This window comes from Oryzias latipes, chromosome 8 (genome assembly GCF_053564925.1).
Source record: "Oryzias latipes strain Hd-rR chromosome 8, Olatipes_Hd-rR_3.1".
Classification (NCBI taxonomy): Eukaryota; Metazoa; Chordata; class Actinopteri; order Beloniformes; family Adrianichthyidae; genus Oryzias; species Oryzias latipes.
In genome coordinates this window covers 15,464,185-15,491,460 of record NC_136244.1, presented here as the reverse complement: position 1 = coordinate 15,491,460, position 27,276 = coordinate 15,464,185, and the positions used below count along the sequence as shown (strand labels likewise).

The 27,276-nt window shown below is 42.5% G+C and overlaps 2 protein-coding genes across 6 annotated transcripts; both read left to right on the top strand.

The window, feature by feature from the left end:
• The first annotated feature begins 637 nt into the window (after positions 1-637).
• On the top strand, positions 638-10,940 carry LOC101161891 (testis-expressed protein 2-like). 4 transcript variants are annotated; one of them, XM_078950864.1, is made up of 13 exons: positions 906-1,039; positions 1,865-1,886; positions 3,397-4,663; positions 5,073-5,273; positions 5,530-5,803; positions 5,880-6,061; positions 6,290-6,490; positions 6,928-7,027; positions 7,974-8,106; positions 9,802-9,939; positions 10,047-10,256; positions 10,337-10,457; positions 10,549-10,940. In XM_078950864.1, the coding sequence occupies exons 3-13, from the start codon at positions 3,473-3,475 to the stop codon at positions 10,693-10,695; spliced, it is 2,898 nt and encodes a 965-aa protein (XP_078806990.1). In that variant the 5' UTR covers positions 906-1,039; positions 1,865-1,886; positions 3,397-3,472; the 3' UTR covers positions 10,696-10,940. The 4 variants fall into 4 exon arrangements, with proteins under 4 accessions (XP_004071737.1, XP_078806992.1, XP_078806990.1 ...); XM_004071689.5 differs by lacking the exon at positions 1,865-1,886 and having other exon boundaries at positions 638-1,039; XM_078950866.1 differs by lacking the exon at positions 1,865-1,886 and having other exon boundaries at positions 742-1,035.
• Positions 10,941-14,633: 3,693 nt separating this feature from the next.
• LOC101158571 (serine/threonine-protein kinase pim-2) lies at positions 14,634-22,563 on the top strand. 2 transcript variants are annotated; one of them, XM_078950878.1, is made up of 10 exons: positions 14,634-14,802; positions 18,388-18,558; positions 19,176-19,346; positions 20,324-20,425; positions 20,534-20,616; positions 20,696-20,740; positions 20,817-21,032; positions 21,155-21,335; positions 21,591-21,758; positions 21,839-22,563. In XM_078950878.1, exons 1-10 carry the CDS (start codon positions 14,766-14,768, stop codon positions 21,931-21,933), a joined length of 1,269 nt encoding a protein of 422 aa, XP_078807004.1. In that variant the 5' UTR covers positions 14,634-14,765; the 3' UTR covers positions 21,934-22,563. The 2 variants fall into 2 exon arrangements, with proteins under 2 accessions (XP_078807004.1, XP_078807005.1); XM_078950879.1 differs by lacking the exon at positions 14,634-14,802 and adding an exon at positions 16,611-17,155.
• The last annotated feature ends 4,713 nt before the right edge of the window (positions 22,564-27,276 follow it).

Below are 27,276 nucleotides of genomic sequence, written 5' to 3'. Positions count from 1 at the left end.
AACCAGTTTCCTTTTTTTTTCCTTTTATTTATAATATAAATCTAAAGTCTTCTTTCTTATTTGAAAGATTAGGTCTTCATGTTTTGATTGGACGTTTAATTTTAAAGAACCTTTGGATCTGAAATTGAAGTTATGCTTAATCGTGAGCAACCACAGAAGAACAAACAGCACCTCAGCCCCGTATTTATTTATTTATTAGAAAAAAAGAAAGAAAAAGAAGGAAATGCCCGTTTCCGCTTTTCCAGCAGGGGGCGGTGGGTAGCACCTAGTACGCTACTTTCCCGGTGAGCAAATATAGCCTACCAATTCATCCAGTAATCCCTATAGCATTTGAAAGTAAACCAGCTTCCTCAAATGCAATCTGGAGCCAGTATTTTGGATATAAAGTGATTTTTTAATTTAAAATTATTATTACCATTACTTCCATTAATCAAACGTGATCACGATGAGAACTGTTAGATTATTGTGGGATCAAATAATCATTAAATTAATTTGGCATCAGCTAAATTATAACAATTACATTTCATATGAAATATGAAATATCTTTTTTTAAGTCAACATTTTTTAAAGGGCATAGTTTTCCTCTGACAGGAGTTCCTGCAGGACGTGTAATTACATAAACCTGCACGCATGCACTGCGGTGCTGGAGAGTTCATCCCAGTCGTCTGTTTTCATGCAGAGCGCAGTACCTCTCACACTGCTCTCCCTGCATGGTAACTGCTGGTGTCACTCGTATAATCTGGATTAAGGTGTCATCCATCGGCGCGGTCGCTCAGTCATCTGATTTTAGACTGCAGCGAGCTGGGATGGTGCTGCGTCCGGATGCTCGCTGAACTGCAGATGCTGCGTTTGGGAGTTTGATTGATAGGAGGAGGAAGAAGCTCAGGAATGGCAGCAAAGTTGGGGGGATAATTGCTGCCAAAGGAGCAAATGTGCCGCAGGACTTGGAAGATCTGCAGCATAGGGGCACACAGCAGCTCAAAACAGACTTCTGCATGAAAGCCTTCCTCGCTCCACCACTTCTCTTCTTCACCTGTAGGTAAGAACATTTTGAATAGTGTGAGCATTTTGAAAAATATTCTGTTCTGCTGGAACTGGAATTGAGAGGGCAAAGAGAAATTATCTCAGTGACAGAAGTTGCAGCCAAATGTGTCAAACATCAGGGTCAAATATCACACTTACTGCAGGATTAAGCATAAGAAATAAACCTCCTGCCTGTTTTCTGATCCCCCTCTTCATTATATCCCAATGGAACATTACTGAATTTCCTGAAATGTATTTTTTATCTCCTGCAGGAAAAATAATTTTCTGTCTACTTTTAATCTTTCGGTCAAACTTAATCCAGGATAGACAGATTTAGAGGGAGAGCATGAAAGAAGGTGATTTATTAAAATAAAAAAAGTTAAAGCCACAATAAATTACATATGTATCTCTCTCTCTCTCTCTCTCTCTCTCTCTCTCTCTCTCTCTCTCTCTCTCTCTCTCTCTCTCTCTCTATATATATATATATATATATATATATATATATATAAATGTATCTTGGCTTTAGCTTTTTTTTATATAATTTTTCATAATCTTTTCTCTAATTAAATTTAGCTGAATTTGCCATATTTTGTGTGTCAGACCCATGTTCAGGCTGAGTCTGAGTCACGTCTGGTCCAAGTTGTTTCCACTGCTTACAGGATTTAGGTCAATTAGGTTGCCCTTAACTTAAGTAGGTAAAACTAGGTTTGAGTTCACAAACAATCAAGGATACCTGGGTACACTTAAGGTAATTTTCCTTTGCCAGGTTTTTGTTTTTCATGTTAGTGAGGTAAGCTGCTTTTCTAAATTTATTCGACATGTCTTTGCATTTTCTTCACAGCCAGAAGTCCAAAGTATTGCAGGTGGGTGACCGACATCCTGAAGTCAACAATTTGCATCTTTTTTGCATCTATTTGCATCTTTTCTTTGTTTTAGAGGCGATTCTATAGATTTTTTTGGTCAAACTTTGCTCACAAAATACGTATAACCAAAACTTATAACTAGTATTTTTTGACACTAGAACAAGACACTAGTGATGATAAATAGTATCTGAATCGATGTTCTGGTACAACTTTTTTTATAGATCAGAGTGTAAATTAGGAAAGTGTTTCATACAATATTGAATAAATGAAGATATAAGTGATTGGCTTTTATTTTCCTGCATGGAGAACATTTAAAAAAATGCAGGTGCATCATGGTCTTACTGTCAGTGCTGCTTGTTCCACTTTTTAACTTATTTGAGCAAAACTGAATCCATAGCCTGAACTGGAATGCTGCCAAAACTCAGCCATCCCTGCAATCCACTCAGCAGCACAGACCTTCTCTTCTCTGTCAGCAAAACCGACTTGTGAAGAGAAATTGATCAGGGTAATCTAAGGTAGTCTGCAGCAGCTGACCTGCTGAAGGAGCAGCACTTTTTCCTGACTGTTATTGACACACAGCCCTGCATGGGTGATGACACACAAATGAATGAATATTAAACTTCAACAGCAAATATCTCCAATGGAAAAAATGTCTGGAAAAAAAAACAATTTATTTAGTTGTTTTTGTGAAAATCGGCTTTTATGAAGGTTAATCAGGTTTATTGATATTTCTGTTTATTTTGTATGTCCCTTAATTTGGTGATCACAAGATAACTGTGTTACACAGTACATACACATCAACTCAAAGATGAATATTCATCATTATTTTCGTTTAATGGGAGGGTAATAATTAAAAAAAAGTATGAGTGTACCCCTAGGAGGTGCCTGATGGAACTCCGTGTTTTTTCTGCACAGCAGGTCAAGACACAGGAAATGACATAACTTTTTCTAGACATTTTTTCTTATTTTTTTCTATTTTTTTTGCTCTGTGTGTTATTTTGAGTTGAACTTTGGTTGGTTGAATTTAGAGAAGAAAGTTTTAAACATTTCATGTCTGAATTTATTTCCTTTTTTTTTTTAAGAAAAACTCTGTTCAAGGTGATGCTAAGTGGAGTCCTGGATTAAAGGGTTTGAATAAAGGGACTAAGGAGTGTAAAGGGCTTAAAATTGTGTTTTTTAAGTTTGAAGAGCTCACGAGTTTTCCAGACACTGAAATTCTAAAACCTGTTACCCCAGCATGATTCCAAACATGATGAACCTGTTTCGGAAAGATAGAAAAAAGGAATAATTCTCTGATTTTCTGCAGGAGGGTGAATATGAGAAGATGACAATTTTGGACTTGTCTTGTTTAAAAACAGAACTGGATCTTTTAACAGATTGAGCAAGACATTTCATTGTATTTTTTTAAGTGAACTTATCTGCAATGGTTTGAGGAATTAAGTAAAACTCTTTCAATAGATTTTATACAATAACATTAATGTTTTTTCTCATTCCACACATGATTTTGCAGGGTCTAACAAGAATGCTACAAATCAAGAAGTTTACATTAACTAGTTGGTACCAAATTCTACTCAGCTGTTTGCACCATGGAGGAAAGTAAGCTCATCTTCAGCCTGGACCGCAAACATGAAGGCCCTTCTGTGGCTTTTACAAAAGAAAAACCCCAAACCAGGGAGTGTCAGTCGGACCACAGCCTTGAGATGGCTTTGGATCTGGGCCCAAGTGTTTACTCTAAGCCCCTCTTTCCCCTTCACTCCCCATCATCTCCAGGATCTTTATCTGATCTGTCCATGATGTCAGAGGATCTTCTCATGACTACCGGGCTGGTCAAGTCCTCTTCCACAGACCTGAATACAAGTGAGAGCAGCACTCTAAGAGGCAAGCCGCTCCTCAGCTTGGTCAAGTCTTTCAGCACAGAAATCTCCCGCAGGACTGAGCCTGAGGTCAATCTCTCCATGTCTGACTCCAAGCTTCATTTGCATCCCCGGAAGACAAACCAGAAGATCCGCGACCATAGGCCAGAGGAAGCGGGAAGGGATCAAAATGAAGATGGGTCATCACATCCTTCGGCAGACAACCTGTCTCCCACTGAACCACGAGGAAGTTCACTGATCGCTGACTTGGAGGACACACGGAGGAAGTTCTCAGAAGCTATGCAGGATCCCCTCAGCATGCTAAATAAGATCATGGGGGACGAGAACTCTGGAAGTCCCAAGCAGGGAAAAATGTCAGCTCCAGAGGACTCACCTCTTTCCCAAAGTTGCTGCAGGAGAAGCAGCATCAGTGACAATTCCGTCCTGAGATGCAGGAGGACAGACAGCGAGCACAAACTTATGTGTGACAATCCAGTCAGAAGACTTCAGAAGGAGTCACCAATAAAATCCAGCAACAGCCTGGAGCACTGCAGCCAGCGAAAAGACAGGCACTTAGAAATCTGCTCTTACGGGGATGTGATTCAGGTGGTGGAGCTCCAGGATGGAGCTGGGCGGACACATCAAAGAACTTATCCCAAGTCTGGAGTCACAATCATGGGTTCGGCTTTTCCCTTTCACTGGCTCTTCCCTGTGGGACTTCTGGCTTATGCCTTTTTTGTGCTGCCCCTGCCACCCTACGTTACAGGTCTTTCCCTGGGTGTGGCGTGCGGGTTTATGCTGGGCTTGGTGGTGGTGTTTGTGTTTTCCCCAAGACATGGAGGCTCCAGAGGGAAAACGGGACCTCGGAGCCACACAATTACAGAGGATCTGGATAGGGAGCTCACTGATCCAGGCTTTCTAGAGGTAATTCATTATTCAAATAAACAGACTCAGGAAAATGGCTGCAATGTGAGTGATATAGTTCCCATGGAGGAGAGCAGGCTGCTTTGTTTACCTGGTTTGATTACATGGAAATGAAGTGCAAAAGTGGAGCACAATAGATAAGTAATTGCTGCACTAAAGCTACCTTCAGGCCAAGCAGACTACGCAATTTAGAGTTTAAAAATGGCTTCATCCAACTAGTTTCAGACATTTCTGCTGGAAAAGCAGATTTGGCTGTCACACCATGTACAGCTAACAAAACCAAACAGATGTACACAAGTTTCACCTTTTGCATTACCTTTATGTCAGATTTTATGCTGTGTGCTCATGTATTAACATCCACAAAAAATACATTTTCCTGTTTTCATTTGTACCCTTTTTTTTATCTCAGGGCTGGATGAGTGAAGCATTTAGCTACGACCCTGAGACCTTCCACCCCTCCATCACTCATTCCGTTTATGTGACACTGGATGGCAGCCGGCTACGTCTGGCCTACCCACGTGCCAACATTCCCCGGTGGGCTTCATTTAAAGAGACGCACCACGAGGCAGCGTTTTTACACGCTCACATTTACCAGCTGGGTAACAGTAAGGTCAGTGTGATGACGGGAGATGTGAAAATCACTTGATAGTCCGAGGGGAGCAGAAGAGAAAGCCCAGGTGACCTCTCACCTGAGTCTCGTCTTTCTGCACCCTCTTTGTCACCCAACACAGAGGCGAAAGACCTGATGCACTCAGTAAACATGACTGTAATTATGGCGTTCAGACACGTGAATGAAAGAAAACCGTTTTTATGCAGATGCCTTAAAAAAAAGTTGGGCGACTCAACGTAACCTTCTTTTCCTCCAGGTTTCCTTGGAGCCTCCTGGTTTGGCTCGTAAGAGGATATGGAACAGGAAGTACCCCATATGCATCACCCTGGCTGAGGGTGAGATAGGGGAGGAGACCTTTGACGAAGGGCAAGAGGAGGAAGAGAAGGCAGAGAAGCACACCATTCCAAGCCAGAGCTCCCCCGTCACCCTCTACCTGTTTGGCCGCACAGGAAGAGAAAAGGAGGAGTGGTTTCAACACCTTTTGTTAGCTTCCAAAGCTGGAGCTGTAAGCAGCAATGAGGAGAATACAGGCAAGGTTTTAAATGAAACGCTGACATCTGTGACTGCAGTTACTTTATTATAATCTAAATTTTATTTGTCTTTTAGAAACACCAAATAGTGGAGAAGCTTTCAAAGAAAATGCAGAGGACCTGAATGACCTCTCTGTAAAATCCAGAACGATGCTGGACTACACCACCTACATGACTCAATTGATTGGCTCGAAAAGATGCAGCCCCGCCAACAGCCCCTGCCAAAGTGATAAGGGAAGCCCCTCAATTTGTAAAAAGGTAAAAAAAAAAGTTTTGGTCTTTCTTTTTTCTTCTTTTGCCCACTATTTTTCATCTAATTTTCCTCATAAATGCCACTGACAACTCTGCGTCAGAAAATCTTCCTCTAGAGTGTTGCTCTTTTCTCAGATCTGCTTCAACCTAATGCTGGGTTCAGAAAAATACTATAAGATCCTGCTGGCACAGAATGAAAAAGATTTAAACATGGAAATGTCTATTTTTTTGCAGGTTCATGCTGAAGATCATGGCTCTGAAGGTGAATCAGGGGGTGATCCATCTGCAGCGACTGAGTCAGCGAGGTGCTCTGCAGAGAGCCAGCCCACCTGGGTGAACTGCCTGGTGGGCAGAATATTCTGGGACTTTCTAGGAGAGAAATACTGGACTGACCAGGTGGCACACAAGATTCAGAAGAAACTCAGCAAAATTAAGGTGTGTGGGGTGGGGGCTGAGATCCCTTTTGAAGACATCTTGAAAACAGCCCTCGTTAGATCAGGATCATTGCAAAATAAATATCAGTTAAATGAATGTCACAAAAAGGATGAAATGAATGTCAGCACTGAGCTGTTTGCAATGCTACAAGATTTCAGGCTTGTAAACAGTAAAAAACTCGTGTTTTGTGTGTGTGAGAGATTCTGCTGATGGCACAGGCTCGCTGCTCTCAAGACAGAAGTGCAGATTTACACGGATGGAACTGCAGCATCACATTAATCATTTTAAGTCCTTCCTGTCTCAAAGCATTTTTTATTCCCCCCTATTCATTCAAATGTTCACCCTGCAGGCATTCCTGCATAGTCTTTTCTTTTGAAAATAGTATATTTGCCTTAGTGTTGCCTTCTTATCACAAAAAAACCCTGCTTATCTTACAGTTGCCATATTTCATGAATGAGCTGACCCTGGCTGATCTGGACATGGGTACCTGCCTTCCTCAGGTCCTACACACGTCCAAGCCTGCACTGGATCGCAGAGGTACTCGGTCTGTATTGCACTAATGTTTGTCCGTCTGTCCTTAAATCAGGTCACAATCGAAATGTTTGGGTTTGGGGGTTTGTTGTGCACGCCTCGGTAGCCTGGCTTCCATTGTCTTTCTTACTGAAGCGATTAGCAATCCTCTTATCCGGATTAACCATCAAGAACAAGCCAAAGCTGAGTACTGCTTATCCAAAGAATCAAGGAGAGATGTTGGATTTGCCTTTAAATCAAACTCAGATTTATTTGAAATCATTTCGCATTGAACATTGTGGAGAGATTAGATTAGTCTCCTCTAATCCTAAATGTTCTTTACTTTTGTGAAATTGTAAAAGTTTCCAGTTTGTGAGGGTAAAATTTAAATTTGAATCTAACTAAAGGACTGAAAAATTTGTTGTACAGTGGTGGACAAAATTGTTGGTACCCCTCAGTTAAAGAAAGAAAGTCCACAATGCTCACTGAAATGACTCGAAACTTTCAAAAGTAACAATAAATTTAAATTTATTGAAAATTAAATAATCAAAATCAGCCATTACTTTTGAGTTGTTGATTAACAGAATTATAAAAAAAAACTAATGAAATAGGGCTGGACAAAAATGATGGAACCCAGAACTCAATATTTTGTTGCACAACCTTTTGATGCAATCACTGCGATTAAACAGTTTCTGTATTTGTCAATGAACCTTTGTCCAGCCCTATTTCATTAGTTTGTTTTTTTAAATAATTCTGTTAATCAACAACTCAAAAGTAATGGCTGATTTTGACCATTTAATTTTGAATAAATTAAAATTTATTGTTACTTTTGAACATTTCAAGTCATTTCAGAGAGCATTGTGGACTTTCTTTCTTTACCTGAGGGGTACCAACAATTTTGTCCACCACTGTAGCTTGCTGTAAGTTGTGGTTTTCTTTCTGATTTATTCCGTTCACCTCATTTGACACCAAGGTCTGTGGCTGGAGCTGGAGGTGATGTACACAGGCTGCCTTCAGATGACTCTGGAGACTAAGATGAACCTTTCTAAGCTGGGAAAGGAGGAAGAGGATGAAGCTCACAGTGTTTCTGAAATGCAACATGTTGGGTAAGCATCATTTTAAGTCCCACTGCCATCATCTTTTGATCTATTGCCCCAGTGGTCTTTTTAATTTATTATTATGCCACTTTAAGACAAAATTTAAAAATCTGTCATTTTCTAGGACATAGTTTCTGCAGAGCGGTAGTAGTTCGTTGGAAATTCACCTCTGAGTTGTGGGCGGGACCGACCCCTTTCCCCTTCCTGTTGCACAGCAGAGTGGAGCAGAAGGCTTGTGGCGTATTTTCAACATCTTTCTTTAAACTGCATTTTTTTCGTCTGCTCCTGATTCATAATGATTTGAATAAAGATACTCAGAAATGCAATTGTGGTGTGGGTTCTGGTCCTTGCCCCTGAGCGCTGGGCCTCGCCAAATTTCCAACAGTGGCTGAGCCTGGTCGGACCATGTTTACAACACCTCTAGTGGACCCCCTCTTCTCCTGGGTGCCGTCCTCCTGGGCGGGGGCGGCTGGCCTCTGCCGTGCTCTTTCCTGGACCAACCGTGGGCCGGGTGGGTGGCTGCCTGGAGCGCGGGGTGGGTCTCCCTTGGGGGTCCTGGCCCGTACCTGGGGTTGGGGCGGGGGGATGCCCAGAACTCCTGGGTGGTGATGAGGTGCTTGTCTGGGGTTGTGGGCACTCTTTTGGGGCGGGGCCCTGCGTTGGGCCCTCCCTGCACAGCAGGGGGGACTGCTCTCCTTGTTGAGCTGGAGCTGCACTCTCTGTCCCCCCATGCCTCCCTGCTCTCTGGCTCTGGGGGCCCCGTGGTGGTCCTGCTGGCCCTGGCCTGGGTGGCAGATGTGATCACCTGGGGGGCGGTTACTCTCCATGTGCGGGTGTTTGGGGGTTCTGCCTGCCGCTGCTGTTACGGCGGGGGCTCTTGGTGTGGGGATGACTGGGCACTCTCCCTCCTTCTTTTCACATTCCACCATCCATTTTAGAAGAACATAAACACTCACTTAAGCTCAGGTGTTAGCTCACCTTTGCACTAATATTTTGCGTGTTTGAATGAAATATTTCACACTAATGTCTTTAAAGGCATAAGTATGCATGTGTGAACACTATCTGTATTGTGTACATGTTGACATGTGGACATTTTTGGAGCCAACAGGTGTGTTTATAACATTTGGGTGTGTGTGTGGACAGGCCCCGGCCCTTCAAGATTTGTATTACATCTGAACCTGACCGAAATAATAAACATCCAGCAACTTGTTGCTTTATGCTGCTTCATGGTTTAACCCCCCCTATAATCACCCTCCTATCCCCCCCCTCTCTCTAACATCCCTCTTTTTCTTCCCTCCTTTCCTTTTCCGTCCGGTCCAACACAAACGATTTTCAAATACGATTAAAATGAATAAAGTTTGGCCTCAATTACAAAAGGGGTTTATATAGAAATAAATCTGGTTTGTCAGAAGATTCATAACCCCTGTTGTTAAAGTAAAATATGTCCAACACAAGAGGCCTTCAGCTCTTATCTGTCTGCCCAGCTGTTGAACAGGACAAGTAAAAAAAAAATGCTATTTTGAGCTTAATTTTCTTTCTACATGTCCTCAAACATCAGAAAATCTGTCACACGAACACGTTAAAAAGGCCAAAAACCACAATTGTTCAATGGTGTGGGTCTTTAAAATTCAACATGCTATAGCTTAGTGTTTAGTAATTCTGGTTTTGAAGCCAGCTCTAATGCCTAACTGGTGTGTTTTTCAGCTCTAAGGCAAGACTGTGTGTATTGGCTGATAGTGATGAAGAGTCGTCGAGTGCAGGATCCTCTGATGAAGAAGAATTTCCTGCATTTGAGCTGCAGGGATCTCAGGGGGAAAAGAGCAGCGGAACAGCAGCTGATGGGTAATTTGTGTTTTTTTCATGAATGTCATACAAAACTGAGTTTTAATGTAATAATGCTCTCCGGCAGAAGTGATGACTAACAAATTTTTACTGTATGTCGTCCACAGCCACACTGGTAGCAGCACAGGTAGAAAAATACTAAAATTTGTTGACAAGATAGCAAAGTCTAAATATTTCCAGAAGGCCACAGAAAACGAGTACATCAGGAAGAAGATAGCTGAGGTCTCCAACATGCCCCTCATGCTCAGTGTTGAGGTCCTGGAGCTTTCTGGAACTCTGGCGGTCAACATTCCTCCTCCCCCTACAGACAGGATATGGTAAGCACAGGCTCTGCCCCCTTTTTAGGCAGAAAGATGTTACAAGATTTGTTTGCCACAATCTCCCTTTGCTGTTTCAGGTACAGCTTCAGAGTGCCTCCCAGGTTAGACCTTCATGTGCGCCCTATGCTGGGAGAGCGGGAAGTCACCTTCACTCACGTGACTGAGTGGATTGAAAGAAAACTGCAGTGTGAATTCCAGGTCAGTCCATCTGTGCGTTTGTTAGTTCACTTTTCCATTGGGTTCATGCAATGATCTGCGCTCAGATTTGTTTTTCTGCGCTTCTGAGCAGAAAGTGTTTGTGATGCCAAACATGGATGATCTCTATCTGCCGCTGATGACATCTGGGCTGGAAAATACACCTGCATCCCATCAGTCCTCTGGTCATTCTTCCTCCTACCAATCATCTGTGGAGTCTCAGGAGTACCTGACAGAATAAAGCCCCCTAGAGCCCACTCATGCAACTCTCCAGGGACTCTGATGAAAAAAGAAACAATGCAACAGTGGCCCCAGCTGGATTCATGGAAAACTCAAAGCATGCACATCCATTGTGATCATTCAACATCAGCAAAGTTGAAACTGAAATATGGAAGCTTTGGACTGCAAACATCCCTTTAATCTTATAATAATGGTGCATGATGTTTAAGTGATTTCTTGACATTGAATAAAGTTTATTTAGACATTTGTGGAAATATCTTTTTGACTTTAAATTCCAAATGTAAAATAAGGTACCTAAATTGAAAAAATACACTCATAACAGATAAGTTACAACAAATAATTACATAAAAAACTAGATTGTTGAAGTTGGTTTTATTATTGTGTGGGGAAAACCCACAAATAGAGGCTTCTTCAGGCTTCCTCTGGTTGAGATTCTGGCATCGTCTTCAGGACGTCTTTCTTCAGCGGCAGTTAGTTTCTTATAGTGTTCGGATGTGAGATTTTTCCTACCCGTCACCATAAAAGCTCTTTTCTCATCAACAGTTAGGAAGCACCAATGACCAAATTTGGAAGTGGTGTCACTACGCCACTCTTTATTGCATATATAAGCCTATTTAGGTTTTTCTTCTGTACTTAACAGTCATTTAGTTTCCTATCCTGGATGGTAAAGCTGATTTTTAAGTAGATTTTTGTGTCCTTTTTTTTGGATGATAACAAACCTTGTTGATCTCCGTGCGGTGATGATCGCCTGTCTGCCCTGCACGATCTACCGTGAATCCCACACGAGAAGGATGCCAGGCTCCAATGCAAGCCACCTTCCTCAAGCCTTTTGTGAGTCTTCCTGGCTAGTTTCTTTGTGTGCCAGCTTTTATTTACACCTGACAGACCAAAACAAAAACAAAAAAGAAAACTGACTTGTCTGATTCGGTTCGGCCTGTCATGTTTTACATGACATCCATCACTTTTCCTAACCTTGAAGCCATGCCCCTTGGAGACACCAATGAAATCAATCATTTTGTCCAACAAACACATCTGTAGAAACAAAGAATCCATTCAAAAAAGAGATAATAACTCAGACGTTTTCAATAGTTAATAAATGTTGTTTTGTTACCAAGATGAACAATGTTCGTCTTTGAATTACAACTAAAGTTTGAATTCTGGGAAATAGATAGATAGATAGATAGATATAAACTTTATTAATCTCCCAAAGGAGAAATTCAGGTGTCCGGTAGCAAAACACACAACCACACACAACAAACAACAGTAAAAAGACAGTTCACAAAATAATATCAGTTCATATCAGGCAGGTTCATTAAACAGCCTGATAGCTGTAGGGACAAATGAGTTCTTAAAGCGCTCTGTCCTGCAGCGCAGTGAAAGGAGTCTATTACTCCGTGTGCTCCTCTGACCTGACATCGTGTTGTGCAAAGGATGTCTGGGATTGTCCAGGATGCTCTGAGTCAAAGCCCTCATTCTCTTCTGCAGCACAGATCCCAGAGAGTCCACCCTCCTCCCGATCACAGATGCACATCTCTTAATCAGTTTGTCCAATCGAGTGCAATCCCTCGTGGTCATACTGCCACCCCAGCAGACAACCCCATGGAAGACAGCACTCGCCACAACCGACTGATAAAAGAGGAGCAACATGTCAGTACATACATCAAAGGCCCTCAGCTTTCTCAGAAAGAACAGTCTACTCTGCCCTTTCTTATACAGAGCATGAGCCTGCTCCGACCAGTCCAGTTTGTGGTCAAGGTGCACACCCAAGTATTTGTAGGAGTCAACCACCAAATGACTTGAGAGGATGATTTTAGCAAAAGAAAGGTATGCATGGGACCTGCGACAGACTGGCGAACAGTCCAGGGTGTACCCTGCCTTCGCCCACAAGTGGCTGGGATAGGCTCCAGCAGCCCCGTGACCCCGAAAGGGATAAAACGTTAGAAAATGAATGAATGAAATGTATGCATTCAGCAATATTGATAATATAGCTTATATAAATAAAGTGGTTCCAAGATAAAGGTATGATTCTCCAGTAGCCCCCTCCTCCTTATTAATGTTGTTGCTGATATCTGAGCCCGTATGTGGGGGTGAACAATAACCCGGGTTACTGAGCAGTATTTCTTCATCGCACCAAATTCCTTGTCCAGCTGTTTCTTCCCAGTCTCATCCTGCCCACGTCTTACTGTTTTTAGTGAAAGCCTTTTTCTTTCCCTTGAGCCTGAAAAGTCCAAGAAAAAAACAAAATGTCATGAGAAAAAACTTTGATCGGTCAGCAGCAAGTATGAGGGAGTTGCACCAGTTTTTGTAGAACCTCCGTCTGCACTCATCACTAAGGTGCTCAGCAAAGATTGTTTTTCAAGCACCATAACCCTCTGAAAGTTTTGATGTATCCCACAACCCCCACCACGATGACAGGTGGAGTCTCAATGATGGTGACTGCCTCAACTTCTTCTCGCTTTGATTTCTCTCTGGAGGAGACGGGTCCATCATGAGATTTTTACTGCACGCTTTATGACTGCCCCACATGTTTGAAACACCTCGTTCTACTTACCGGTAGATGTATTGCAGAACCTAAAGTAAAACATTTTCTCAGACTTTCCTTACAACAATGGTGCAAAGCCTTGTTGTACGTACCGAGAAAAAGACGATGATGATGATTTTGCAAAGAAAACATATTTAAATGTAGATTTTCATAAAATACCAGCATCTACAGAACACAGTGGATTCATAAACCATCGTTGCAAAAATGCTCATAACAATGAGATTTTCACTTCGTGAAATCAATGACATAAAATTCGCCATTAAAAAATGAAGTGAGCATGGTGTCCGAATTGCTTTTAAAATCCAGGGCACTACACGGTCCAGCACTAAATAGTTTTTTAGTTGTTAGGGAGTAGGGTGGGAATTCGGACACAGCCTAAGTTTATTTTAGGTAAGATACAATTTTACACATATTAGGAAAGAAGTTATCAATCTATTAATAATTTGTTTCTCTTTCTGTTGCACTTATGCCAACAAAGAGGATTTAATGCCCTACGTTAAGCATTTTATTTTAGCTACTGAATTCAATACAATAAAGTTACAAATACCCTACAATGTTTGTCCTGTTGTTATTTCTTTTTTCTTTTATCATAAAGAGCAAATGGGTTAAAAGCTAACTATAATGGTGTAATAGATACTAGATGGATTGTGTATTGAGAATAACCCATTTTTGAATTTATTTTAATCAAACTGCAAATTAGGTTTTGTGTTTCATTGCCAAATGTGATGTAAAGTAATTTTAAGTCTAATTGTATTGTTAGGTCATCAGGTTGCTCTTGTTCAATGCAGGGGTTTGCTTTGGTAAAATGGTCGCCCCTACCCACAATGCTCTGTGTGTTAGTCATGTGGTCAGTTGAACTGCATACACATTTGATAGGTAAACTCTAATATCACCCAGAGGATTCTGAAGGTAAAACTCAAGTTTGAAGTGGGAGGGGCATATTGACTGGAGTTTGCTCCGCCCAATGTGTCAAAAATGGCTCTGTGGGCGGGGCTAAGTTCACTGAGTGTTGTTCAGTGCACACATAGGTTCACATAACTGACAATAGTAACAAAAAAAAATAATTGCTCACCATGACAATGGTGAGCAATTAACATCACCCAGTGAGGGTCCTTGGGCAAGACCCTTTATAAGGGAAAAACGGAATAGAAAATGAATGGGAAAAAAGAATAAATAAATAAATAAATTGACAACCCCTCCCCCCACCCAGGGATGTCATAACCAACAATTCATATACAAATGGTTCAAAGATTTGACATGTGATTTACTGATGTGATTATAAATACAAATAAAGTTATGTATTGTAAAAACTGTATCCCTTCATTGTTATTATTCAAATCAACGTCTCCACGGTTGCATGATTTCACATTTCTGTTGGGCTTTGGGCTCTTCTTTGTGATGTCACAGATTGTTTCTATAACAACACCCTTAGAGATCAACACACTGCAAAGTGACTCTAAGACGTCAACACGCAGAAAGCTTCGTTCGTTCAACGATTTTCTCCAAATCGTGAAAACAAAACAAAAGTCATGGAAAACTCAACTGAGCTCCGTTCCATTTGTGAAGGTACATTTAAAAAGCAGAACAGATTCAATTTTAAGATAAATTCAGGTTTATGATTTAATATATTCATATTTTATTATTTTACATTCAATAAATGATCTTAGAAGCTTTGTTAGGGAAGTGGTGACATTTTGAAATGTTAGACGACAAACATGCAGGTTATGTTGTTTAAACAGATGTGATATTAGTCTGTGGGGATAATTTATTCTACTCTGATGACGTGCCATCAGAGAACTGGGGGGTATTCCAAAAAGCAGGTGATGTGAGTTAACACGGTAAATTTGGGGCTAAGGAAGTAGATAACCTCAGCATTTGGTTCCAAATATGAAGGTATGTTTCAGGGTATGTCACGTTGCCATATAGTAACTCATGCAACTTTGAACATAACCTGGTCTGGAGCAGGTTCCAGAGGCAATAAAGTTACTCCAGCTGGCCCTCACTCTACCAGCTACAACAGCATCAGTGCAGAGGTCATTCCCTGCATTAAAAAGACTAAAAACATACTGTAGGGGCGGTCACGTGCACATTGGGTCTGCTGTCTGAGATGGCAGCACGGGATTGTGGGATATAATCCCCCTTGCCTGCTCTGAGGTTGGTGCGATGTACAATGTTAGGCTTTTCAAAGTGAAGGTCAAAAGGTCACAAAGGTCAACTTGTTTTGACAGTAGTCATGTGTGATATTTATGAACTAATTTTGAACAAAACGAGTCTTGTTTCCTTGGTAACGAAATAAATATTCTGTGGAGAATTTATATGTATTTGCATGTGTCTTTTTGCTGTTACTTGGTGTTGAATGAAGGGTGAAATACTAAGTTCTTGAAATTGAAAAACTGAGGAATCAATGCCTCACCAGCCCTCAACCTCACTGCACGTCACTGACACACACACACAACACACGCACGCACATTCACTGCTCTAACCTTTACTTATAAATTAAGTCCATATGCCTCTCCTTCTGGACAAAAATCTCCAAACTACAGTAAAAGTCCTTCTTATCTTCTTTTAGTTTGAGAACTCCCTCAGTCCCTGGGGATTTGTTGGTCCACCATTTGATCATCCATTATTTATGCATGTCTGATTGAAATTCAAGCTTTGAGAAAATTTTTATTCCATCCACCATGTTTGCAGTCAAAACAGAACAGAATAGACTAGACCAGTTTTTTTCAACCAGTGTGCCGCGGCACACCACTGTGCCGTGGGAGATGGTCAGGTGTCCCGTGGGAAATGGCCCTCATTAACTGACCTAACAACATTTTCCATCTCCAGGATATTAGCTCTTTGTCCATCCAAACAGGCCCTGTTAAACACTGTTAGGAATATAAAAGATCATAAAAGACCCTTTTCTTTGTGTTTATTTGATTCTATTAAATACGTTTTGATAAGAATGATGGTAGTGCGATTTAGCCGCAGCTACAGCTGTTTACGGAAAAGTCCCACCCCTTTAAGTGTCTCCACCAATCATTCTTGGAGGCTTAATCACACGTCATCAGTCTGACCAATTAAAAGTCCTTATAGTCTTTACTTCCTTGTTCCGATTTTGCTCATAAAGTCGCTCAGTTCTAACAAAAATTCCAGCTAAAGCTCGTCTTTAGCGGTGTAGCTTTCCACGGGATCCGGTATCAGACCGTGGAAAAAATCAACAAAACCATGAAGCTCAGAGAAGAGAGTCTGTCTGCATTCGGCGGTTGTTCGCACTACATCTCCCATGAGGCATTGGGTTAAAGTGACAGCGTCCTTAGTGCACAATGAATCTTCATTGTTAAATGTCTTGAAACCACAACGAACACACTTCAAACAATTTTTAAAGCTGCAACTACCAGCTTTTTTTGCCACAATTATCACAAAAATGCATGTGAGATTGCGGAGGGGATGTAGATCAATAGAGACTATGAGTTTCTCATTTTTTTTTTTTTTTGGATGCTGGTGTGCCGCGGGATTTTTGTTAAGGTTAAAGTGTGGCGTGGCTCAAAAAAGGTTGAAAAACACTGGACTAGACCACAATAAAACACAACACAAAAAAAACAAATACACTTATCAAGCCTTATAGCTACAATAAAATGAACACGAGCACATGGGCAATTTAGTAATTTGACTATAAATAGAAATAAAGTTATGTATTGTAAAAACTGTATCCCTTCATTGTTATTATTCAAATCAACATCTCCACGGTTGCATGATGTCACAGATTGTTTCTATAGCAACACACTTAGAGATCAACACACTGCTAAGTGACTTTGAGAAGTCAACACGCAGAAAGCTTTGTTCGTTCAACGATTTTCTCCCAAAACACATTTTATTGTCGAAATCGTCGAAAAAGTGATGGAAAACTCAACTGAGCTCCATTCTATTTGTGAAGGTACATTTAAAAAGCGGAACAAATTTGATTTTAAGATAAGTTCAGGCTTATGATTTAATATATTCATATTTTATTATTTTACATTCAATAAATGATCTTAGAAGCTTTGTCAGGGAAGTGGTGACATTTTGAAATGTTAGACGACAAACATGCAGGTTATATTGTTTAAACAGATGTGATATTAGTCTGTGGGGATAATTTATTCTACTCCGATGACGTGCCATCAGAGAGCTGGGGGGGTATTTCAAGAAGCAGGTGATGTGAGTTACCACAATAAGTTTGAGGCTAAGAAAGCAGATAACCTCAGCTTTTGGTTCCAAAAATGGAGGTATGTCTCAGGGCATTCAAGTTGCCGTAGCAACTCATGCAACTTTGAACACAACCTGGTCTGGAGCAGGTTTAGTTGAAGGTTAGTCGCTTTCAGAGAGCTGAAGGAGCATAACGTGTCCATTTCAAGATGATTTAGTGGATGAAGAAGCTCAGATAATACTTTTTCCACTGAGGGTGATAAGACCACGTATGGATGTTGGAAAGATCAACTTTTTTACATTGATCTAACTTAGTTATTTGCTTCTTAAGATAAATATGTTTTTGAGTTCAGTCAACCTATAAATAACACGTAGTTATCAGACATAGTTATTTTACTTTCATTCAAATTAATTCAATTGTACTGTTGTTAGATTGGCAGTGCAAGGAATTGTGGGATACCATTCCCTTTGCCTATCTGGGCAGATTTGTTTAATTCTTTCTTCACCATGAGTGAGAGGGTGATGAGTTTATTTAGCACCACTGGTGCTCCTTTTATATTTTAATAACATAAGTTAAAATCAGAGGTATGATAACTGTATGTATGTTATATATTGCAAATCCAAACCGTTTCTTTCATTTCAATGATATAAAAATTAGTATATCTGCAGCCTCAAACTTAGACATATATGAGAGTTCAAGAAGTATGGAAGATGGAAAAACATTCAATTAAATTGGAGTAAAATGACATTTAGTTGGATAAATATGTAATTTCGAGTTGTATAAACAATTATTGAGTTTGATAGACATAAGAAATTAGATTGAATAACATATAAGTTGCATTTCTAGCACAGACTAGATGACACATTTGTTATATTATTAGGATGCATTTATTGATGCTAGCTGAGGCACTGCTTTATATACAGCCACCTTGAATCGGATGTAGAGTGTTGTTTTGACCCAGTGTTGTGTTGCTCTTTTTGTAGAACACATCAGCGGTGTGGTCCAACAACATTCATCTTTTGCTGAAAAGGATGGGACCACATCAAGAAAAAGAAAATCCTCGGCTGAAGAGGTGCCTGCTGGGAAAAAGTTAAAACTCTCCCAGACCAGCAGCAGCCAAGAACCAAAACAACTTGACTCCGAGTCTGACAGCGGTGAGATGATTGTAATACTATCTGTTGCCCCTCACTGTTAACAAATGGATTACTGTGAAAAATATTTGACCTTAGCAGCTGATTTGGACTCAATCTGACAGAAAGATCATTGAAACAGTGAAAAATAAAATCATTGTTTTAAATGATTTCCCTCCCATCAGAAACAACATAAAATAATATAAACTAACGAAAGTTCCCTTTATGAGATTAAAATTCAGGCGTTTAAGCCTGTTAATCAGAAATGTTCAATCTTTTTTATCTGATTTATAAATAATGAAATGCCATTTGAGTTGTGTGACGTTCAATGACATGTAGTTTGTAAACAGTAAAAAGCAGTGACAGGCACACCCCCCCCACACACCCCCCCCCCCCCCCCACACACACACACACACACACACACTGCTCTAACCTTTAACACCTTTACTTGACTATAAAAATCATAAAAATGATCAGAATCTGGCATTCAAGTGGCATTTCTAGCACAGATTAGATGACACATTTGTTATATTATTAGGATGCATTTATTGATGCTAGCTGAGGCACTGCCTTATATACAGCCACCTTGAATCGGATGTAGAGTGTTGTTTTGACCCAGTGTTGTGTTGCTCTTTTTGTAGAACATATCAGCGGTGTGGTCCAACAACGTTCATCTTTTGCTGAAAAGGATGGGACCACATCAAGAAAAAGAAAATCCTCTGCTGAAGAGGTGCCTGCTGGGAAAAAGATAAGACTCTCCCAGACCAGCAGCAGCCAAGAACCAAGACAACTTGACTCTGAGTCTGAAAGCAGTAAGATGATTTTCAGTTAACAGATGTATTGCCTCATAAAATATTTGACCTTAGCAGCTGATTTGGACTCAATCTGACAGGAGGATTGTTTAAAAAGTGAAAAAAACTGATTTTGTTCAATTAAATTATATTGGAGAACGCTTTTCCAAAAAAACTGTATTTGGTAAAATAAGTCAAAAGATAAATATATTTAAGATAGAAATATTTGTTATAATGTTTCAAAGCTCATCTTCTGCAATCTCTGTGTGTTGGTCATTGAAACATTTTTCACATGTAAAATTTCAGATTCTTGCTGATAAATATGGTGTTCAATAATTTCACATAAAAATTGTATTTAGTTTTAATGCATATTTAAAAAAAAGTATACATATTGATGTCTAATGTGTACAGTAAAATAACACCAGCACTTCAATTGAGCACAAATTATTCTGTGAGGAACAGAAGATGTCATGTTGATCACTTAACTCACTTAATTCCATTCAAGACACAAATTTTGTCAAAGGTTTGGCAGAAAACTTTTGCATTTAAACACTTATCTGTCACTTTTAAACATCAAATAAAAAGATAGAAGTAGAATGAAATACTTAAGTTAAATACTCAACAAAGCTTGATGAAGAGATTAAGAAGTTAAAGCAAAAGTTTAATGCAACCCTTCAATGTTTCAGTCATAAAACTGTTGAACTTTAACTAAACTGTTAATTCAGGATTATTCCCTTTGAAAAACTGTCAACTCTGTTTTTCAGTAGCCAGAGTTGATCCAGAACTGATCCGATCCAAATCGGCTGCTGTAATCCACTTCATACAATCAGCAAACGCTTTTGCATGTCTTTAAATCAATCCTGTTAAAGGAGATTTGAAAAGTTCTGTTTTCTTTTCACACTTTTCCCTCAGACAAAAAGGAATCCTTTTATTCTGGGTTAACTCTTTCTTTAGCAACAGTGTCTAAAACATGTGTCTGCTCTTCTTCTCATCTTCAGAATGTGACAGTTCTTCAGAGGCCGGAAGTTCTTCCCAAGAAAAAAGCTCTTGTCCACGGAAAAGTTGGAAGAGCCACTCTTCATGCGATGCTCTGCTTGAAGGTGAAAATAATAGTCAGGTTTCTTAATCAGTGAAGGAAGACTTTCAAATCCTCTTGAATTACTTTTTCCTCACAGTCATAACTGAATGTTTTTGGTGTGTCTCTGTAGTAAAATACAAGAAAGAAGGCCTGCTGGGAGAAGGAGGCTATGGATCAGTTTATGCTGGCTATCGCATTTCTGATGGGTTACCAGTAAGTGTGACGTAGAGCAGCTCTTGATGGAGCAGATCAGGAGGGAAATACTCACCAAAGCTCTGTTTGTGTCCTACAGGTAGCAATCAAATACATCCCATCTGAGAACGTGATTAGAGATCTGGTAAGTTCAGCTGCTGTCTCTGCTGCTCACCTGAAGTCTTCTGACCCTCATCTTACACTTTTCTGGCATTTTGCAGGCTGATGATGGGAAGCAGCTCCCCACTGAGGTAGCCATCATGCTAAAAGCAGCTGATGGAAGAAATGGACCTGTGGGAACCTCAGCCTCCGTCTCCCTGCTGGATTTCTACGACCTGGAAGACGACTTAATCCTGGTTTTAGAGAGACCAAACCCTGTTGAGAGTCTCTTTGAATACTCACTAGACAAAGACAACTTAGAGGAGAAAGACACCAAGGTAGGCTGGTTCTGAAATGACGGCCTGCTCACAGCATGTCTTTGTTTTCTCTTTCTCCCTCTGAGGAGGTCTTCCTCCATGTCCTTCTTCTCAGAGTATTCTGTGTTTCCTGTCTTCCTCAGATCATTATGGAACAGATTGTCCAAGGTTTGAAAGAGCTTGAAGAAAAGAACATCTTTCATCGGGACATCAAGTTGGAGAACATTTTAATAGAGACTGGCTCTGACGTCCCACGAGCACGCCTCATTGATTTTGGAATGAGCTCTTTCACAGAGAGGGACACAGTTCATGAGATGGACTATGGTGAGTGATCAGCTCTCTGCTTCTCTTTTTCACTATTTGGGGGGGCAGATCGCACATATTTAAAGGAGCTTTCCTGTCCAGTTATTTCTGTAGCTCATATAATATCAGAACATGAAAATAAAAATGTGAATTTCAGAGAAAAATAAGATGTATGGTGACACAGCGATCCAATAACTGAGCTGGGAACAGCTGACAGGAAGACACATACAGTTGAGAGTAAAACTAAAATGTGTTTCATTTTTGTGTGTTTTGCAGACAAAGCTGACCATGACCCCCCTGAGTTTAATTTTGGATCCTACTCAGCCGGGCCCACCACAGTGTGGCAGCTAGGGGTTGTGTTGTATGAAGTTATGCACGGAGACCTATTCAACACAAATGATTTTCTGGAGAAAAAACAGGAAATAAGCCAGGAGCTGTCCAGAGGTAAAAACACCTTCCCTACTTGGCTGAGTGGCTGGATCTCTGCATCTGTGTGCTTCATTCTTTTATGTTCTTCTTCACAGAATGCAAGAACTTCTTAGAACAGTGTTTAGCTCCACTTCCAGAGAACAGGCCCACGCTAGACGAGCTCCTTCTTCATCCGTGGCTTCAAAGATAAGAGGATCAAGCCATGATGGAGGACTCATGAGACTCATGCACCTAAGAAAGGAAGGACATACAGGGAAGTAACATCTCCCTGTAAATATGTGGGTTCATTCAGACACTGCCCCCACAATTCTACAAAAATCCAATTCGGTTTGATTAGTTGGGCTTGCACCCCCCACCCCCGCTGGATACATCGCAGTCACTGTAAGTTGCAGAGTGCACCAGAGGCCTAAAAGAGGTTGTTGTGGTGAAGTCTAGTTACAAAGGGGTTCCGCCTTTTAGTGGCGGTTCGTCTCAATTGCCAGTGAAGAAACCAACAGAACCCAACATCCATTAAAACTTGGGCCCTCGAAGTGACTCTGCAACCTAGCAGCGTGGAAGGCCCACTGCTGGGAGACCACAGCAGGTGGGTGCAGAGCTGTGCTGTGGCTGTAGCATGTCTTCCTGTTGCCCGAACTCTCCCAGCAAAACATTCCCTAGCATTACACTAAATTATGACATTTGTATTAGGCTACAATTCTACTTTAATTTAAATGTATTGTTTTTTATTATTATATAGGGAAAGAAAAAAAACATTTTATAAGCGTCAGTGCAATAAAAATTGGGGAAAGTTATGGGGTAAACTGTGACATTGTTATTAGGGGGGGTGGTGGCGGGCCAAAGGGGGGGAGGCGGTAGGGGGGGGGCATGCCTCCTCTGTTAATACCTGGTTGCTGGCCCCTCTTCAGAAAATGCCCCCCCCGCCCAAAAAAAAATTATTTATTTAGCCTTAATGCAATAAAAATAGGTTGAGATATAGGGGAAACAGTGACGTTGTCATTAGGACGGGTGGTGGCGGGCCAAAAGGGGGGGGGGGCGGTTAGGGGGGCCATGCCTCCTCTGTTAATAGCTGGTTGCTGGCCCCTCTTCAGAAAATGTCCCCCCTCCAAAAACAAATTATTTAGCCTCAATGCAATAAAAATTAAGGAAAGATATGGGTTAAACTGTGACGTTGTCATTAGGACGGGTGGTGGCGGGCCAAAGGGGAGGGGGGGGGGGGTATGGGGGGCCATGCCTCCTCTGTTAATAGCTGGTTGCTGGCCCCTCTTCAGAAAATGCCCCCCCCCCAAAAAAAAAATATTTATTTAGCCTTAATGCAATAAAAAATAGGTTGAGATATGGGTGAAACAGTGACATTGTCATTAGGACGGGTGGTGGCGGGCCAAAGGGGGGGGGGGGGGGGCATGCCTCCTCCGTCAATTGCTGGTTGCTGGCCCCTCTTCAGAAAATGCCCCCCCCTAAAGAAGAACATTTTTTTAGCGTCAGTGCAATAAAAATTGGGGAAAGTTATAGGATAAACTGTGGCATTGTTATTAGGGCGGGTGGTGGCGGGCCAAAGGGGGGAGGGGCGGTAGGGGGGGCCATGCCTCCTCTGTTAATAGCTGGTTGCTGGCCCCTCTTCAGAAAATGTCCCCCCTCCAAAAAAATTTTTTATTTAGCCTTTATGCAATAAAAAATAGATTGAGATATAGGGGAAACAGTGACGTTGTCATTAGGACGGGTGGTGGCGGGCCAAAAGGGGGGGGGGGTAGGGGGGGCATGCCTCCTCCGTCAATTGCTGGTTGCTGGCCCTTCTTCAGAAAATGCCCCCCCCCCCCAAAGAAAAATTTTTTTTTAGCGTCAGTGCAATAAAAATTGGGGAAAATTATAGGGTAAACTGTGACATTGTTATTAGGGCGGGTGGTGGCGGACCAAAGGGGGGGGGGGGCGGTTGGGGGGGCCATGCCTCCTCTGTTAATAGCTGGTTGCTGGCCCCTCTTCAGAAAATGTCCCCCCTCCAAAAACAAATTATTTAGCCTCAATGCAATAAAAATTAGGGAAAGATATGGGTTAAACTGTGACGTTGTCATTAGGACGGGTGGTGGCGAGCCAAAGGGGGGGGGGGGGGTAGGGGGGCATGCCTCCTCCGTCAATTGCTGGTTGCTGGCCCCTCTTCAGAAAATGCCCCCCCCTAAAGAAGAACATTTTTTTAGCGTCAGTGCAATAAAAATTGGGGAAAGTTATAGGATAAACCGTGGCATTGTTATTAGGGCGGGTGGTGGCGGGCCAAAGGGGGGAGGGGCGGTAGGGGGGGCCATGCCTCCTCTGTTAATAGCTGGTTGCTGGCCCCTCTTCAGAAAATGTCCCCCCTCCAAAAAAATTTTTTATTTAGCCTTTATGCAATAAAAAATAGATTGAGATATAGGGGAAACAGTGACGTTGTCATTAGGACGGGTGGTGGCGGGCCAAAAGGGGGGGGGGTAGGGGGGGCATGCCTCCTCCGTCAATTGCTGGTTGCAGGCCCCTCTTCAGAAAATGTCCCCCCTCCAAAAACAAATTATTTAGCCTCAATGCAGTAAAAATTAGGGAAAGATATGGGTTAAACTGTGACGTTGTCATTAGGGCGGGTGGTGGCGGACCAAAGGGGGGGGGGGGGGCGGTTGGGGGGGCCATGCCTCCTCTGTTAATAGCTGGTTGCTGGCCCCTCTTCAGAAAATGTCCCCCCTCCAAAAACAAATTATTTAGCCTCAATGCAGTAAAAATTAGGGAAAGATATGGGTTAAACTGTGACGTTGTCATTAGGACGGGTGGTGGCGGGCCAAAGGGGAGGGGGGGAGGTATGGGGGGCCATGCCTCCTCTGTTAATAGGTGGTTGCTGGCCCCTCTTCAGAAAATGTCCCCCCCCCCCCAAAAAAAATTATTTATTTAGCCTTAATGCAATAAAAAATTAGGTTGAGATATGGGGCAAACTGTGACGTTGTCATTAGGACGGGTGGTGGCGGGCCAAGGGGGGCGGTAGGGGGGTCCATGCCTCCTCTGTCAATTGCTGGTTGCTGGCCCCTCTTCAGAAAATGTCCCCCCCCCAAAAAAAATTATTTATTTAGCCTTAATGCAATAAAAAAATAGGTTGAGATATGGGGTAAACTGTGACGTTGTCATTAGGACGGGTGGTGGTGGGCCAAAAGGGGGGGGTAGGGGGGGCCATGCCTCCTCTGTCAATTGCTGGTTGCTGGCCCCTCTTCAGAAAATGCCCCCCCCCCCCAAAGAAAAAAATTTTTTTTGCGTCAGTGCAATAAAAATTGGGGAGAGAGATGGGGTAAACTGTGACATTGTTATTAGTGTGGGTGGTGGCGGGCCATTGGGGGGGGTGGGGGGGGGCATGCCTCCTCTGTTAGCCTCAATGTAATAAAAAATAGGTTGAGATATGGGGCAAACTGTGACGTTGTCATTAGGACGGGTGGTGGCGGGCCAAGGGGGGCGGTAGGGGGGGCCATGCCTCCTCTGTCAATTGCTGGTTGCTGGCCCCTCTTCAGAAAATGTCCCCCCTCCAAAAACAAATTATTTAGCCTCAATGCAGTAAAAATTAGGGAAAGATATGGGTTAAACTGTGACGTTGTCATTAGGGCGGGTGGTGGCGGACCAAAGGGGGGGGGGGGGGGGGCGGTTGGGGGGGCCATGCCTCCTCTGTTAATAGCTGGTTGCTGGCCCCTCTTCAGAAAATGTCCCCCCTCCAAAAACAAATTATTTAGCCTCAATGCAGTAAAAATTAGGGAAAGATATGGGTTAAACTGTGACGTTGTCATTAGGACGGGTGGTGGCGGGCCAAAAGGGGGGGGGGGTAGGGGGGGCATGCCTCCTCCGTCAATTGCTGGTTGCTGGCCCTTCTTCAGAAAATGCCCCCCCCCCCCAAAGAAAAATTTTTTTTTAGCGTCAGTGCAATAAAAATTGGGGAAAATTATAGGGTAAACTGTGACATTGTTATTAGGGCGGGTGGTGGCGGACCAAAGGGGGGGGGGGGCGGTTGGGGGGGCCATGCCTCCTCTGTTAATAGCTGGTTGCTGGCCCCTCTTCAGAAAATGTCCCCCCTCCAAAAACAAATTATTTAGCCTCAATGCAATAAAAATTAGGGAAAGATATGGGTTAAACTGTGACGTTGTCATTAGGACGGGTGGTGGCGAGCCAAAGGGGGGGGGGGGTAGGGGGGCATGCCTCCTCCGTCAATTGCTGGTTGCTGGCCCCTCTTCAGAAAATGCCCCCCCCTAAAGAAGAACATTTTTTTAGCGTCAGTGCAATAAAAATTGGGGAAAGTTATAGGATAAACCGTGGCATTGTTATTAGGGCGGGTGGTGGCGGGCCAAAGGGGGGAGGGGCGGTAGGGGGGGCCATGCCTCCTCTGTTAATAGCTGGTTGCTGGCCCCTCTTCAGAAAATGTCCCCCCTCCAAAAAAATTTTTTATTTAGCCTTTATGCAATAAAAAATAGATTGAGATATAGGGGAAACAGTGACGTTGTCATTAGGACGGGTGGTGGCGGGCCAAAAGGGGGGGGGGTAGGGGGGGCATGCCTCCTCCGTCAATTGCTGGTTGCAGGCCCCTCTTCAGAAAATGTCCCCCCTCCAAAAACAAATTATTTAGCCTCAATGCAGTAAAAATTAGGGAAAGATATGGGTTAAACTGTGACGTTGTCATTAGGGCGGGTGGTGGCGGACCAAAGGGGGGGGGGGGCGGTTGGGGGGGCCATGCCTCCTCTGTTAATAGCTGGTTGCTGGCCCCTCTTCAGAAAATGTCCCCCCTCCAAAAACAAATTATTTAGCCTCAATGCAGTAAAAATTAGGGAAAGATATGGGTTAAACTGTGACGTTGTCATTAGGACGGGTGGTGGCGGGCCAAAGGGGAGGGGGGGAGGTATGGGGGGCCATGCCTCCTCTGTTAATAGGTGGTTGCTGGCCCCTCTTCAGAAAATGTCCCCCCCCCCCCAAAAAAAATTATTTATTTAGCCTTAATGCAATAAAAAATTAGGTTGAGATATGGGGCAAACTGTGACGTTGTCATTAGGACGGGTGGTGGCGGGCCAAGGGGGGCGGTAGGGGGGTCCATGCCTCCTCTGTCAATTGCTGGTTGCTGGCCCCTCTTCAGAAAATGTCCCCCCCCCAAAAAAAATTATTTATTTAGCCTTAATGCAATAAAAAAATAGGTTGAGATATGGGGTAAACTGTGACGTTGTCATTAGGACGGGTGGTGGTGGGCCAAAAGGGGGGGGTAGGGGGGGCCATGCCTCCTCTGTCAATTGCTGGTTGCTGGCCCCTCTTCAGAAAATGCCCCCCCCCCCCAAAGAAAAAAATTTTTTTTGCGTCAGTGCAATAAAAATTGGGGAGAGAGATGGGGTAAACTGTGACATTGTTATTAGTGTGGGTGGTGGCGGGCCATTGGGGGGGGTGGGGGGGGGCATGCCTCCTCTGTTAGCCTCAATGTAATAAAAAATAGGTTGAGATATGGGGCAAACTGTGACGTTGTCATTAGGACGGGTGGTGGCGGGCCAAGGGGGGCGGTAGGGGGGGC

Bases quoted from the DNA above. Each gene is read 5' to 3' on its own strand.
- LOC101161891 (XM_004071689.5), top strand. From the start codon at position 3,473: ATGGAGGAAAGTAAGCTCATCTTCAGCCTGGACCGCAAACATGAAGGC. The intron at 6,491-6,927 runs GTGTGTGGGGTG...CTTATCTTACAG, and splicing joins AGAAACTCAGCAAAATTAAG to TTGCCATATTTCATGAATGA. The intron at 10,257-10,336 runs GTAAGCACAGGC...TTGCTGTTTCAG, and splicing joins CCCCCTACAGACAGGATATG to GTACAGCTTCAGAGTGCCTC.
- LOC101158571 (XM_078950878.1), top strand. From the start codon at position 14,766: ATGGAAAACTCAACTGAGCTCCGTTCCATTTGTGAAG. The intron at 20,741-20,816 runs GTAAGTTCAGCT...GGCATTTTGCAG, and splicing joins AGAACGTGATTAGAGATCTG to GCTGATGATGGGAAGCAGCT. The intron at 21,759-21,838 runs GTAAAAACACCT...TCTTCTTCACAG, and splicing joins AAGCCAGGAGCTGTCCAGAG to AATGCAAGAACTTCTTAGAA.